Raw genomic sequence first — 17161 nt, 5'->3', positions numbered from 1 at the left:
CCTTCAGAAACCAACAAGGTCACATGTGGCACACTCTTCTCAATCTCAAATTCTTTATCCAGATAATCGTCTATGTTTATCTTCATAGCTGCTCCTTGTGGTCCTAAAATTATGCAACATGAGCTGAGTTGAACTTTCTTTGGTTGATGACTCAACCATTCCTCTGAGTTCGATCGGGCAGCATTCTTGAAATACTTGAGCGTACAATGAAATGGATATTCCCGAAGCCTCGCATCTGGCATATTTTTCCCAATGAATTTCTCCCATATCTTAGCCTGCTTCAAAAAATCTTCACTGAGATTTCCAATCCAGAATACTGAAGAAGAATCCATCTCTGTCATCATCAACAATTGGTAAACCTTTTCCTTTGGCACTTCTACCAGACAGCCGTCTGGTGTACATTTTATTGTTCAATTCAACTTACACAATGCATCTCTTCCCAACAATGCAATAGGTGTATGTTCTGATACCAGTATGGGTATTGTAATTTTCAGATTTTTATAGCAGAGCTCAATTGGTTCCGTAAGAGGAATCAGCTGTTTCACTCCCTCAAATCCCTGTCCTAATTAGTTGATTGGACATAGGGAGATGTGTAACATCTTCAAGCTGAACACAGATAAAAGCAGCTCCGCTATCCGCCATCACTTCCAATTGTCGGTTGTTTATTTTCACCTCAATTGTTGGATCTTTTTCCGGTCCTGATGCTACCAGCTGACACCCCCCTTTCGGATCTTCTTAGCACCCCTAGAATCCTTGCTCCTGGCCCCTATAAGGGTTCACCTGTCCTCCAGATGATCTCGACTTGCCACTGTATCTTCCTCTGAAATTCCCTCTGGTGTTTCCTCCTTGCCCATTACACTCACAGCAAAGTCACCAACTTGTCCACAATTATAACACACTTCTGAAGATTGCTGGAAGTATGGCTTAAATCTTCCTCCTCTTCCTCTTCCTAAGCCTTCTCGTCCTCTTCCTCTCCAATTCTGTGTCTGTCCAGAAACTGTCTATGGATATGAAACAACTGGTACCGCTATTGGTGGCTGGTACACTTGCATTTTACCTGGTTCGGTTGAAGCTGTAGCAGTGATTGTTGATTTGGTGCACACTGATTCTTCATAACCAAAGCTTGTTTCTTCTCCTTCTTATTCTCCACCAGTTGTATTTGATTGAGTTTTCTGAGAGTTTCTTGGTCCTGTTCTTTCTGGTTGTGTTCCTTTTTCCTGTACAGATCCACTTGATGGGCTATATGATCTATATCTCTTTCTATTTCTTCTGTGCTAATCATTGTAGAATAAAATCCTCTTGAACATGAAGCACCTTTAATCTCCAAATCTTCATCGCTGTCTCCATCTTCACTTTCATCATAGATCGAATCTCTTGTATCCTTCTTCCAACTTCCATCACCCCTCCTTTCCTCTCTGGCCAACCTCCATCTGATCACAGGGTCATATCCACCCATGATCTCTTCTGAATCACTCTGATCATCATCATCATCATCTTCTTCAAGTTCCATCCTCCTGAACCTCACTCCACCCTTAGTTTCCAGACATCTTGTTTTCTTCTTACTTTTGGAGTTTTGGATTCATCTTTATGGTCGTTTCTGCTTTTCCTCTCTCTATTATACAAGCACTTTCATTATGTTGATGACGTCTGGGTTAAGAGTCCCTTCCACTGGCCATGGTTGTTCAATATCAGGCCAACGTTTATTCCATTTTCCAGATAACCTTGCAATACCATTAACTAGAGGATTACTACTTTCTACTACATCAACAGGAGTAATTACTTTCATAGTTGATGTCCTTTTTCCCCATTGTAACAACTCTTCTATATTCCCTTATTGTGAATTATTTTATCATTATTATTATTTTAAGCCAATTAATTTGTCACGGTTTACTAAGCCAGAACCCAGAAGCAGACCAGGACAAGGTGAGTTGAAGGAGGAGGAGGCGGAGGGGGTAACAGAGGACTGAGGAGAACAGGCTTGAGGCAGGAGACATGAAAGGTGGGATGGACTCTGAGCGTTCTAGGTAACTTGAGTCGAACCGCCACAGGATTGATCACCTTCTCCACCACAAACGGACCAATGAACTTCTGTGACAGTTTCTTAGACTCAGTCCGCAGAGGAAGATCCCGTGTGGCCAACCAGACCCTATCTCCGATGGTATAGGTGGGGGCGGGAGTCCGGCGACGATTCGCCCGGAGCTGATACCGGTCAGAAACTCTAAGGAGGGCCTTTCTGGCCCGATGCCAGGTCCGGTGGAGAACAGAGGGCACTGAGAGATCCTTCTCCTGAGAAGGAAACAAGGGAGGTTGGTAGCCATACAGGCACTGGAAGGGAGACATCCCAGTGGCAGATGTAGGGAGAGTATTGTGGGCATACTCAACCCAAGGCAACTGAGAGACCCAGGAGGTGGGGTTGGAGGAGACAAGGCAGCGTAGCGTGGATTCCATCTTCTGGTTGGCTCTCTCCGCCTGACCATTAGATTGGGGGTGAAAACCAGATGTGAGACTGACTGTAGCTCCAATGGCCAAACAGAAAGACTTCCAGACAGCAGAGGTAAACTGAGGGCCACGGTCGGAAACTATGTCACTGGGCAACCCGTGGACCCTGAAAACCTCCCTAACCAGGATCTCGGACGTCTCAGAGGCCGAGGGAAGCTTGGAAATGGGCACAAAGTGGGCGAACTTGCTGAATCTGTCCACGATAGTCAGAAGAAGAGGGCAACCCAGTGACAAAGTCAGGGCCAGATGCGACCATGGTCGCCGGGGAATAGGGAGGGGGTGAAGTAGTCCAGAGCTGGGCCGGTTGGCACTCTTATTCTGCGCACACACTGGACAGGCAGCAACAAACCTCCGAGTATCTTCTCCCATGGCCGGCCACCAAAATCGTCTGCGAAGTAACGCCATCGTCCGGGCCACGCCAGGGTGACAAGCCATCTTGCTGGCGTGGGACCATTGGAGGACAGCAGAACGAACCGACTCAGGCACAAACAAACGACCGGGTGGACCGTTACCGGGACCGGGCTGCGTCCGAAGGGCCGCCATAACCTCCTCCTCAATCCTCCACATAACTGCTCCCACGACACAGTTCCGGGGAAGAATCGTCTCGGTCTTGGCCCCACTCTCCTCCGTCTTGGAGAACATCCGGGACAAGGCGTCCGCCTTGCCGTTCTTAGACCCAGGTCGGAACGTCAGGGAAAAATTAAAGCGTCCGAAAAACAAAGCCCACCTGGCCTGACGGGAGTTGAGACGTCTAGCCGATTGCACGTAAGTAAGATTCTTGTGGTCGGTCCAGACAATAAACGGTTGCTCCGCCCCCTCCAACCAGTGGCGCCACTCCTCCAAGGCAAGCTTCACCGCGAGAAGCTCCCGGTTACCCACATCGTAGTTCCTCTCCGCAGACGAAAGACGACGAGAGTAGTAGGCGCAGGGATGGAGTTTCCCGTCAGTGGAGCATCGCTGGGACAGGATGGCGCCAACCCCCACATCAGACGCATCCACTTCCACGACGAACTGACGGGCCGTGTCAGGTTGAGAGAGAATCGGTGCGTTGGTGAATCGCCTCTTCAAATCCAGGAACGCTCGGTCCGCCACAGGGTTCCAACTGAAGGTCCTGGTACTGGAAGTCAGGGCAGTTAAAGGAGCGGCCACACGGCTGTAATCCCGGATGAATCTGCGATAGAAATTCGCAAACCCCAGAAACCTCTGGAGCTGCAATCTCGTGCCGGGCTGGGCCCATTCCAGAACCGCCCTAACCTTCTCCTGGTCCATCCTGATCTCTCCCCTGGAGATGATGTACCCGAGGAAGGATGTAGTGTGGGCGTGAAATTCGCACTTCTCGGCCTTCATGAACAGGCGATTCTCCAACAATCGCTGCAGAACCTGCCTGACATGCTGGACGTGGCTGGAAGGTTCCTTCGAGAAGATAAGAATGTCATCCAGGTAAACAAACACAAAGAGACCGATCATATCTCTCAGGACGTCATTCACCATACTCTGGAACACTGCTGGAGCATTGGTCAGTCCAAACGGCATCACCTGATACTCGAAGTGACCCATCGGTGTATTGAAACCCGTCAACCACTCGTCCCCCTCTCTGATCCGGACCAGGTGATACGCATTGCGTAGGTCTAGCTTGGTGAACACAGTAGCACCCTGTAAGGAGTCGAAGGCAGAGCTCATCAAGGGCAGGGGATACTTGTTCTTGACCGTGATATCATTCAACCCCCGATAATCAATACACGGTCGAAGAGAGCCATCCTTCTTACCCACAAAGAAGAATCCTGCCCCCAGGGGTGATGATGAGGGACGAATGAGACCAGCCGCTAGGGACTCCTTGATGTAGGTCTCCAAAGCCTCACGTTCAGGTCGGGAGATGCTGTATAACCGTCCCTTGGGATAGACAGCTCCAGGGAAAAGGTTTATGGCACAGTCATATGGTCGGTGGGGAGGGAGTGACAGAGCCCTCTGCTTACTGAACACTTCCCCCAAATCGTGATATGTCTCGGGAACCAGGGACAAATCTGGGGGTCTAGCCTCAATCACCTGACTGGGAACAGAATGGGAACAGGCAGTCTTGAGGCAGTTAGCATGACACTCAAGGCTCCAACTAGTTACCTTGCCAGTCACCCAATCGAACGTGGGATTGTGTTCTTTCAGCCAGGGGTATCCAAGGACCAGAGGAACATGGGAAGAAGGGAGAATGAAGAATGAGATCACCTCTGAATGATTCCCTGACAACAGCATCTTAACCGGTTCAGTCCTCATCGTGATACGTGCCAGACTACTGCCGTTCAGAGTGGCTTCAATGGCTTCCGGTAATCGCTCCTTGGAAAGCCCCAGCTGTTCCACCACTTCGGCATCAATAAAGCTTCCATCGGCACCTGAATCGACGAAAGCGTTAATCGCTAGACTCTGATTCCTGTTCATGAGGGTAGCCGGGAAACAGGGTCTGAAAGAGGTACTGAGAGGTTGAAACTGGCTCGCTAAAAGTCCTCCCAACTTTAGTGAGCCGAGCAGTTTGACGACCGCCGGGAACAAGTGGACGGGCCCCATTGCTTCTCCCTCCTTCTCTCTCGAACTCGGTTATCCACCCGAATAGACAAGGCTACCAAGCTGTCCAGGTCACTAGGCTCCGGATAGGAGATCAACTCATCCTTGAGCTGCTCCGACAGCCCCTGGTAAAAGGCCGCTTGCAGAGACTCCTCATTCCACCCACTCTCCACAGCCAAAGTCCTGAACTCGATCACGAAGTCGGCAACGCTGCGAGTTCCTTGGCGAAGCGAAAACAGGCGCCTAGCTGCGTCCATACCTCGGACCGGATGGTCAAATAGTTTCCTCATCTCGGCCGTGAACTCCTGGTATGAGGCCATGCAGGTGTCCTGTTGTTCCCAAACGGCTGAAGCCCACTCCAGAGCTCGACCACGCAGCAACTCAATGACAAAGGCTATCCTAGCCTTGTCTGTGGCATAAGAGTGGGGCTGTAGATCGAACACTAATCCACACTGCATAAGGAAAGAACGGCATCTTCCCAACTCCCCCTCATATTTATCAGGCGTCGGAACCTTGGGCTCACGGAAGGGCACAGCTCCAGAAGCGGCAGGCGAGATGGGTGTGGATTCTCCACCGGCAAACTGAGCTGAGCCTGGATCTTCGTCAGACTGGTAGAAAAGTTCCGAACGGACAAAGCTATCTCCTGTAGCGCCGTGCTATGTTGTCCCAATATCTTCTCCTGATGGGTAATGGCATGGCGAACAGAGTCCAGGTCCGCTGGGTTCATTTCTGGCCGGATCGTTCTGTCACGGTTTACTAAGCCAGAACCCAGAAGCAGACCAGGACAAGGTGAGTTGAAACGAAGGTGAGTATTTATTTAACAGATTCCAAAAACGATGTAGAATAATCCAGGGGACAGAGCGGACGGCGGAGATGAGTTGGTGGAGGTGCAGTGGTAGATCCAAGAATGGCTCGGCAGCCGCCGACAACCAGGCAGGGGTTGGGTGAAGGTTCCGGGAGATTGACTGCAGATAGAAACAAAACGGAGGTAAGTACACGGCAAGCCAACAAGGTGCAAAACAACAAAACTAACGCTAGAAACTCCAAGGCTGATACACTGACAAACATACTGTTCATGGCTAACGATCCGGCAGGGAATGGATGTCAGGTCAGGGCTTAAGAAGGGTGATGATCAGGACCAGGTGTGCAGACCGCTGATGAGATGCAGGTGAGGTTAATCGGGAGATCTCCCGCCTAGCAACATCGCCCGGCAACCAGGCCGGGAGCGTTCACGAACCCTCAGGAAACTGGAGATTCCAAGCAGAAAAATGGCAACACAGGCAGGAACCGACTCAGGATGCAGGGTTCATGACATAATTTGTAAACCAAAAATACTTTAGACTATGTAGCTTATGTTTCCCTCCTTCCCCCCCCCAAATTAATTAATTAATTAATCAATTAACTAATCAATTAATCAACTAATTTATCAATATATCTATTTATTTTTATTAATTTATTAATGTATTTATTTATTTTTATTTTATTTTATTTTACCAAATTATTGATTAGTGGCAATCTTACCACATCCGATCAGGAAAATTAAATGAAAGTAGTCAACTTCAGAGCAATACAAAAAAGAAAGACCTGTAATCCAGCAACACTACAGCACTCACAAACCAATTGCTTAATAAGCACCCAATCACCTTAATTTTACAGAATAATCTCAGTGCTGGATTTCCAACACAACTCTAATCAAACCAACTCATGCACAAAAAACTCCAATATGCAATTCTTAATTACATCAATTGATCAGTCTGTTGCCAAGTCCCTGTCAAATTGTCACAACATGGGAAGGTAAGTTTTGTGAACAGAACAGTACTAGCCTTGATTGGACTGGATCCGTTGCAGCACACACTGTCGCGTGATGCACTCGTCAGCACCTCCTCTCTCTCTCTGTCTCCTCCTTCTCGTCTCTCATATCACAGGAGAACAAAGGAACAGACAAGAATTTAGTATTTTATGCACTCACTGGGTTATTTCAACCATACAATACCCTTTTAGAAATACCTATGTTCACACTCGCGCTAAGAAATAAGCAAACAGCTTAACTCAGGAATATTATAAATAGCTCAATAACATTTTATTTTATTTATTTATTTTTATTTTTATTTTTAATCCGTCAACATATCTCTCATTTATATATTCAATAGATCTCAATCAAATAGTTTCATCGTTAAGCAACAGCCGATTTAACAAACAGAATACTTTATTAGTGTGTAAGTCTCCCCCTCCTTCTCTTTCAGCTCTGAGTCTGCGTCTCCCAGCAGCTCAGTGCAGGCAGGAGAGTGGCATATTTGCTCTACGTAACTCTAAACTCATAAAATCCCACACATGCGTAGTTCATTCACCAGTGCGATTGCAGAGTGAGAGGAGCTCCCAAGCAGCTCTCTCCAAGCTAAACAACAGAAAGTAGACAGACCAGCTGTCCCTCCGTTATTTCCCCCAACACAGACAAACAGTAACACTTAACAGAACTCACAAACCAACACAGAACATAGAACACAAATCCTACTTCGAAGTTTCTTATCTTTACTTATCCTAATCTGCAGATGTATAGTTATTTTCTTATCCATTACAAAACATCTCTATACACTCTTAAAATCCTCCCTGTAGGCTCCTAGTCTTTTAACAGTTTTTAAACGTTCTCTTTTTATAGATTTACATTTACATTTTAGTCATTTAGCAGACGCTCTTATCCAGAGCGACTTACAGTTAGTGAGTGCATACATAATATATATTTTTTTTTTCATACCCCCCGTGGGAATCGAACCCACAACCCCATGCTCTACCAACTGAGCTACATCCCTGCCGGCCATTCCCTCCCCTACCCTGGACGACACTGGGCCAATTGTGTGCCGCTCCATGTGTCTCCCGGTCGCGACCGGCTACGACAGAGCCTGGATTTGAACCAGGGACTCATAAGATTATATTTCCTTACAAAAAACTAAAACCCCTGTTGTCATAGCCTTAGTCGACACACTGCAGAGACCTCCCCTTTTTTTTCTCACACACTCACAGGCTCTCTTTCACACACACACACAATTCAAGAGGAATGTATCCGTTCCTACGGTCCTCTAAAGCATGCTACCGTCGTTCCTTATTTCTCATAGTTCCTTCCTAAATTTATGCTACCTCAAGTTTGCAGATATTCAAATGAGAGGTTACATCGAACATATACCTTGTCAACTATAAGTCGAGGGGTAACTTGCAACCGAATGTATCTACCACAAATTCCAGTCCCCGGAACTGACCTTAAAAATCAACCTAGTGAGTTTTCAGGATTTTCGGCCCATCCTAATGATCGCCTCGTTTGAGGGCTTCCATAGATCAACGACGTCCTAATTAGTATACATTTTCCTTAGTTCCTGGCCTTATTCCTTCATTCTATTCTATTAAAATTTTATTTAAGCCAAATATCCCTGTGCCAAGTGTTATCAATTCCTATAGACACTCCCCCCTGTTTGCGTTGCTTTCAACGCAAACAAATTTAGAAATTTAGAACGGATTCTCATCACACAGCAAATAACAGCAAAGCGCACACATAAGTCCTTTGACAGTGCAGTCTTTCAACGCACACACACACACAAGCACACGAACTGACCAGCGCCCAAAGTTTGTGAGAAAGCTCACCGTATCTGCATGCCTCTTGAGCGGGAGTCAGCTCGGCGCCCATGAATGTAACGCTTAGAAAAGACGCAACACGTCCCAAATTCGAGATAACGATGCTGAGATGCTGTGATGACAAGAAATCCGCTGACACTGTCCTTGATTATAATAGTTTTATTACATCAAAGATTTCAGCGTCAATTTACAGATTTCTGCAGACATCTGGAGAACAACTGACCCAATCTCTAATATGTTGTTCCTCCCCGTCCTTTGTCCCAACCATAGTATTTATAATCTGTAACATGATATGGGTGGTTTCCCCATAAACCAATCCCAGGACGCCACATAACAGACTTCCTCTGTTTTAGGGTGCCCCTATAGTAATGCTTTCCAAGCTGAGTCAACTTCCTCTAACACACCATTTGCAAACATCAGCAAAGTCATAAACTGTTTAGACACTACACTAGCTAAACAAATGACACCTGCATCTCTAGCTGTGTATAGCCACGAATATGAGGGGAAAAAGTCAGTCAATCACCTGCTCCCCCAATGACATGACATCCTCCTAGCAGCTAGCTAGCTATCTAGCTAACGTTAGGCTCTGTGTTTTTAGCTTGATACGCTAACCTATTAGCCACGTTATAACTGATTTGTGATCATTGAGCTTGCTAGTTTGATTGTATTGACATTCCCAGCGTTAGTTACATTAGTCTGTTTTTGTCCAAAATATTGAGTCATTTAAACTGAAATAGTGCATCCCGAATGGAGGCAGCATACAATGTACCAGGCCAGCTGTGATTTACATTTACATTTGAGTCATTTAGCAGATGCTCTTATCCAGAGCGACTTACAGTTAGTGAGTGCATACATTTTTTCATACTGGCCCCCCGTGGGAATCAAACCCACAACCCTGGCGTTGCAAGCACCATGCTCTACCAACTGAGCTACACGGGGCCCTGATTTACAACCTGATAACAATATTATTTGGACTACCAAGAAATGTATTGGTGAATTATATTAATCATGCATTGAACTGCATTAATCTATTCTGCCACCAATGCATTAGTGTACGTAATGGAATGTTGAGTCAAATAGAACCTATTCTTAAAACCTCTTATACAGCTGGTTTTGTAGCGAAAACTGGGAATTTGACATTTTTGACTGATATTATGATTGTCTGTTTCATATCTGCAATGTAGTTCAAATGCTATCAGTTTCACTTTAAGGGTGCCAATAATTATGGACCCCACTGTACATTAGAACCACAGTGTTGTCAATTACAGAGCCTCTAAAAATAATGAATGGCAGGTACTAACCTCATGTTCCAGGGTCATATTATAATTGCCAGGTAAATAAATGATCTCCCTAAAGGGGACGATTGTATAAGTGTTGCTAGAGCCCATGCTGATGAGAGAGCGAGCAGCAACCTCTCTAGGTATCGTTCATTGTGTTACCTTCCTCCCACCCGGACTTCAATAAAGCAGGATTTATCTGCCAGCTGCTTGTTTCACAGCTCTGTGTTAATTTGTCCTTGACCAGAGAGTCATTACATTGAAAGTCGGTAAGATTAAGAGTCTTTGAATTATACTGTTGAGAGGAGTGCAGAGAAAGCTCATTACTGTTGTTGAAATAGTGCATTTGACTCTTTTTCCACCCTTTTTTAAAGCAGAGGTGTCAGCTAATTTTGTTGGTAAAACATCTGTCGGACTTGATAGTATGGACTGAAGTATATTTTAATGCAGCTTTGTGATATCAATATACTGTAAATTAGTGCAAACTTTGCATATAAATAAAATACTGTATATACATTGAGTATACCAAACACTAGGAACACCTTTCTAATATTGAGTGGCACCCCACTTCTACAAGGTGTCGAAAGCGTTCAACAGGGATGCTGGCCCATGTTGACTCCAATGCTTCCCACAGTTGTATCAAGTTGGTTGGATGTCATTGGGTGGTGGGCCATTCTTGATACACACGGGATACTGTTGAGAGTGAAAAACCCAGCAGCATTGCAGTTCTTGACACAAACCGATGCGCCTGGCACCTACTACCATACCAAACATGTTGTCTTCCCCATTCACCCTCTGAATGGCACACATACACAATCCATGTCTCAATTGTCTCAAGGCTTAAAAATCCTTCCTTACCCTGTCTCCTCCCCTTCATCTACACTGATTTAAGTGGATTTAACAAGTGACATCAATAAGGGATCTTAGCTATCACCTGGATTCACCTGGTCAGTCTATGTCATGTAAAGAGCAGGTGTTCTTAATGTTTGTTACACTCAGTATTTATTTGGTAAAAGGTGGAACATGTTTCACAATGTCTGATCATGTCTCTTGGACTGCTTGCTAAATATGCACCGTATGTTTTGTCTCTTTAGACCACCACTCTGATTGGCCTGTTGAAGACAGCCCGACTGCTGCGATTGGTGCGTGTGGCCAGGAAACTGGATCGTTACTCTGAGTATGGAGCTGCTGTGCTAATGCTACTCATGTGCATCTTTGCACTTATTGCTCACTGGCTAGCCTGCATATGGTACGCCATTGGCAATGTGGAGAAGCCTTACCTGGAGCACAAGATTGGTTGGCTCGACAATCTGGGGGTGTCCATTGGCAAGAGGTATAACTACAGTGACCCTAGCTCTGGGCCCTCCATCAAGGACAAATATGTCACAGCACTTTACTTCACGTTCAGCAGTCTAACCAGCGTGGGCTTTGGAAATGTCTCCCCAAATACCAACTCAGAAAAGATCTTCTCCATCTGTGTCATGCTGATAGGCTGTGAGTCTGAACTATTCATTGTGTAACTTTTGTCCTTAAATTTATGAGATTCATTGTACAAATCAATGCCTATTAAGAAAACACAAAATAATTGTGACTTACCCCTGCCTTTACATATGTCTGTGTTGTGCAGCCCTCATGTATGCCAGCATCTTCGGTAATGTCTCAGCCATCATCCAGCGGCTGTACTCTGGCACTGCAAGGTACCACACCCAGATGCTCCGGGTTCGAGAGTTCATCCGCTTCCATCAGATCCCCAACCCGCTAAAGCAGCGGCTGGAGGAGTACTTCCAACACTCCTGGACCTACACCAACGGCATCGACATGAACACGGTAAACAGCAGAACTTCAAATCAGCATACCAACATAGTTAAATCCTCTTTCTTGCCAATGTGATCCTCATGCAAAATGCTTAAAAAAAAAACTTTTTATTTTTGATTTCTGCTTTTCGATTGGAATAACATCTACGCTGGTAAGAGCAGGAGGTACATATTATGTGAAAGTATGAACTGTAACCATTTCCATGTTAGCTTAATTGCTTGACATTTTTGTTTCTCTTTCAAAACATATTATAATATTTGGCTCTCAAAACATCTCATAATCGCCCATCATGTGTAGACACCATAAACCATAATCATCATCATTATCATCATCATCACTTTTCTACCCGTTTTTGAGTGAAGTGTTTCAGTTTCCATACCATCTCCTGTGTTTTGTGTGCCAACGCTGAGCTTCCACATGCATGCCAGATTCTAATTACAAGAGTGCTTTGCGCTGAGGCTAAGGGCATATGTCACAGATTGGCTTGCATGTGGCTGCATGAGCTTGCTTAAAGGATATATTAGTGTTTTTTCCTTTTAAAATCAAATGCAATTTTATTCGTCACATGCTTCGTAAACAACAGGTGTAGACGAGGAGTGAAATGCTTGCTTACAGGCCCTTCCCAACAAAGCAGAGTAAGAAAATATAGAAAAGTAAATACACAATGAGTAACGATAACGTGGCTATATACATGGGGTAACAGTACCGAGTCGATTTGCAGGGGTATGAGGTAACTGAGGTAGATATGTACATATACTGTAACTAGGAATAAAGTGACAGATAATAAACAGTAGCAGCAGCGTATGTGATGAGTCAAAAAAGTTTGTGCAAAAAGGGTCAATGCAGGTAGTCCGGGTAAATATTTGGTTAACTATTTAACTAACTACACTACATTACCAAAAGTATGTGGACACCTGCTCGTCGAACATCTCATTCCAAAATCATGTGCATTAATATGGAGTTGGTCCCCCCTTTGCTGCTATACCAGTCTCCACTCTTCTGGGAAGGCTTTCCACTAGATGTTAGAACATTGCTGTGGGGACTTGCTTCTATTCAGCCACAAGAGCATCAGTGAGGTCGGGCAGTGATGTTGGGCAATTAGGCCTGGTTCGCTGTCGGCGTTCCAATTTCGATTGAGGTCAGGGCTCTGTGCAGGCCAATCAAGTTCTTCCACACCTATCTCAACAAACCATTTCTGTATGGACCTCGCTTTGTGCACGAGGTATTGTCATGCTGAAACAGGAAAGGGCCTTCCCCAAACTGTTGCCACAAAGTTGGAAGCACAGAATCGTCTAGAATGTCATTGTATGCTGTAGCGTTAAGATTTCCCTTCACTGGAACTAAGGGGCCTAGTCTGAACCATGAAAAGAAGCCAGAGACCATTATTCCTTCTCCACCAAACTTTACAGTTGGCACTATGCATTGAGGCAGGTTGCGTTCTCCTGGCATCCGCCAAATCCAGATTTGTCCGTCGGACTGCCAGATGGTGAAGCGTGATTCATCACTCCAGAGAACACGTTTCCACTGCTCCAGAGTTCAATGGCGGCGAGCTTTACAACACTCCAGCCGACACTAGGCATTGCGCATGGTGATCTTAAGCTTGTGTGAGCTGCTCGGCCATGGAAACCCATTTCATGAAGATCCCGACGAACAGTTCTTGTGCTGACGTTGCTTCCAGAGGCAGTTTGGAACTCGGTAGTGAGTGTTGTAACCAAGGACAGATGATTTTTACGCGCTACGCACTTCAACACTCGGCGGTCCCGGTCTGTGAGCTCGTGTGGCCAACCAATTCGCTACTGAGCCATTGTTGCTCCGAGATGAGCTTGGAGGGAACTATGGTGTTGAACACTGAGATGTATTAAATGAACACCATTCTCACATAGGTGTTCCTCTTGTCCAGGTGGGAAAGGGCAATGTGGAGGGAAATAGAGGTTGCGTCATCTGTGGGGGTATTCGAATTGGAGTGGGTCCAGGGTGTCTGGTAAGATGGTGTTGATGAGAAACATGGCCAGCCTTTCAAAGCATTTCATGACTACAGATGTGATTGCTATGGGACTATGGTGGTGTGCTTGAAACATGTAGGTATTACAGACTGGGTCAGTGAGAGGTTGAAAATGTCAGTGAAGACACTTGCCAACTGGTCAGCGCATGCTCCAAGTACACATCCTGGTAACCTGTTTAAAAGGTCTTACTGTGATCGTCCAGAACAGCTGTTGCTCTCATGCATGGTTTAGTGTAGCTTGCCTAAAAGCGAGCATAGTGAGCATAGACATTTAGCTCGTCTAGTAGGCTTGCGTCACTGGGCAGCTCGCAGCTGGATTTCCCTTTGTATTCTGTGATAGTTTGCAAGCCCTGCCACATCCAACGAGCGTCAGAGCTGGTGTAGTAGGATTCGATCTTAGTCCTGTATGGACGCTTTGCCTGTTTGATGGTTTGTCGGAGGGTGTAGCGTGATTTCTTATAAGCGTCCAGATTAGTGTCCCGCTCCTTGAAAGCGGCAGCTCTAGCCTTTAGCTCAGTGCGGATGTTGCCTGTAATCCATGGCTTATGGATGGGATATGTACGTACGGTCACTGTGGGGAAGACATCGTCGATGCACTTATTAATTATGCCTGTGACTGATATGGTAAACTCCTCAATGCCTTTGGATGAATCCTGGAACATATTCCAGTCTGTGCTAGTGAAACAGTCCGTTAGCTTAGCATCCGCTTCATCGGACCACTTCCGTTTTGAGTGCGTCACTGGTACATCCTGTTTCTAAAAACTTACTGTATCTTTCATTGTGAAAAAAGGTCTGAATAGCCTGTGTGAGTGTATACAGTAGTTACATTTGCACCAATTTACATCACTGAAACACTTCGTTATCATAGTCATTTCCATGTGGGCCAACCGAAGAATAGTTTAGCCCAGGTTCATTCCTTTTTATTGTAGAGGTAAGTATATCCTTTTATTATTTTTGTCACTACAGGTAGCCTACTTTAAATTCCAGGAGATTAAAACATTTTTGAGATACCGTAACCATTTGAGAAGGGTGAAAACAAACATATAGAACCCAATTGGCTGACTCAAGAGGTGATTCCACGTTGGCTGCATCCTGTAATTGTTAAATTTCTCCACACATACTGTAGGTGTTAAAAGGATTCCCTGAGTGTCTTCAGGCAGATATCTGCCTCCACCTCAACCAGGCTCTGTTGGAGAGCTGCAAGGCCTTCCATGGAGCTACCAAGGGCTGCCTGAGAGCCCTGGCCATGCGCTTCCAGACCACCCACGCCCCCCCAGGGGACACTCTGGTCCACTCTGGAGACGTCCTCACCGCACTTTACTTCCTGTCGCGGGGCTCCATAGAGATCTTGAAGGATGACATTGTGGTGGCCATTCTAGGTAAATGCAGTTTAACTATAAATAGCATCTGGTGGTTTTTACCTGGTCAGATCATATGGTCAGGAAAAACTCCTGGCACAAATTATATACTAGTGTTAAAGGGTAAATTCCACCCAAAAACAATATTTTGGTATTTGTTTAATTAGTCTATTGTTGATATAGTGCCAAAATGTTTTGCATGTGAGCAATCAAGTTTTCTTTTTCAAAGTTTTCACTTTCAAAATACAGAAATACAGCCGGTATGATGCAACGAGCATATTTATGCATCATACTGGCTGTATATTTGTATTTTGAAAGTTTTTGAAACATGATTGCTCACATGTGAAACATTTTGGGACTATATATACAATGGACTAATGAAACAATACCAAAATATAGTTTTTGGGTGGAGTTTTCTTTTAAGGCTAAGAGTTTTTCATGACCATGTGATCTGAGTAGGAAAAACTCCAGGCTCTATAAATGCTGATTGGAAAACATGCTAACGCTTATTGGTAGCTTTTTGAAGCATGATAAGACACATTGCTACTTACTGTACTGTCAGGGCAGTAATGAAAGAACCAAACCAAGTGGAGAACTGGGGTTGGTGAGGCATTTTTATAACAATGGTTTCAGGAGCACTTACTCTGGCATGAGCCTTAATATTAAAATCCCTTTCATCTGTGTTTATACAATTAAAGCTGTCATTTTATTTGCATGTTTGCTGGATGGGTTGATTTGAATTATTGATTTGAATGATTCCGTCCTAGACAGTGTGGGGTTTCATGCTCGTATGATATTTGCAGTTGTGTAGCGCTAGATGTCAACTCAGGCAGAGATACACAGTGCCACCTCCCAAAGGGAAAATGGCTGGTTTTTCAAACACTGATCCACTGCAGCAGACCTCTTGTTCAAATCCAACAACTGACTGGAACAATATGTTCTGTCTAGTCTACCCGGAATCTTAACATGCTCCTCGTAAGCGTGAACACCTGAATGTATTTTATACCAGTTGTCTTACCTGGGTATGATTTTCCTTCTCACATTTAGACAACAACAGTGACTAGAGTAGTTAGATAAGCTTCCATTCCTAAGGTCCTGTCTGTTAAGGCATTAGGACTGTTCATCAAACAGGATGGAGGCTCTGACATTTCTATTAAGTGGCTCTGTATGAGACTGTTTGGCTCCGCTTAATTTCAGAAAGAAAACTCCACGTAGAATATGTTTAACCATTTATTCAGCAATGAATAACGTAAGTCTTTGCGATATAGGCTCTACTCCTTCAAGGTAACTCACTGCCTGATCAAAGCATCCCATTATAAAATATAGCCTACGGGCAGTGAGTGCGGTAAGCTATACCAATCCCACAACACTGCAGAACCTTACGCCAGATGCCTATGTGTAGCTATGGCAGAAGCACTATTTAAATATTATCTAATGGGACTCCCGAGTGGTGCAGCGGTCTAAGGCACTGCATCACAGTGCTTGAGGCGTCACTACAGTCCCAGGCTGTGTCACAACCGGCCGTGACCGAGAGTCCCATAGGGCAGCGCACAATTGGCCCAGCTTCATCCGGGTTAGGGGAGGGTTTGGCACGGGGGCTTTACTTGGCTCATCGCGCTCAATTTTGAACAGAGGTTTGCCAGGTGCTGCCCATGCTCAGCATACAGGCAGCATAACATGAAAGAGAGGACAAAGCAGTGTTAGTTCTGGTGATGATGACAATGTTCCACATGTGAGAGTCCATGAAAGGAAGGAACATTTAGTGTATTCAGACTGAAGAACCCCTAAAGCCATCATACGGACCGCCTCTGGAAAAGCGTAATGTAAACCCAACACCGTTGCCTTAACGTGAACTAAAACTTGTGCTACTGAGACAGAGGAGAGATACTGTACTCTGATATCCATGTTCGTTGCTTTTCCTTAGGCCATGAAGAGTAGGCAGACAGATGGAGTCTTGAGCAGACTGCACGCTGAAGGGTCCTGACGCCCAATATGAACTGAATCCCTGCTATTGGAGCATGATAAGGAGCATTTGCCCA

At 45.2% G+C, this 17161-nt stretch overlaps 1 protein-coding gene across 1 annotated transcript in view; it reads left to right on the top strand.

Annotated features, from left to right (window-relative positions):
* Positions 1–17161, top strand: part of LOC311143403 (voltage-gated inwardly rectifying potassium channel KCNH7-like) — a gene marked incomplete at both ends in the record, with an annotated part of 121961 nt that overhangs the window by 62178 nt on the left and 42622 nt on the right. The window contains 3 exon segments of the mRNA XM_084179230.1: positions 11042–11441; positions 11575–11774; positions 14891–15143. Of these exon segments, the coding sequence (XP_084035356.1) occupies positions 11042–11441; positions 11575–11774; positions 14891–15143 (853 nt within the window).

Source organism: Coregonus lavaretus (assembly GCF_964263955.1).
Source record: "Coregonus lavaretus genome assembly, chromosome: 16".
In the NCBI taxonomy this organism is placed as follows: domain Eukaryota; kingdom Metazoa; phylum Chordata; class Actinopteri; order Salmoniformes; family Salmonidae; genus Coregonus; species Coregonus lavaretus.
The sequence above is the reverse complement of the archived record's forward strand: the minus strand, read 5'-3'. Positions and strand labels throughout refer to the sequence as shown.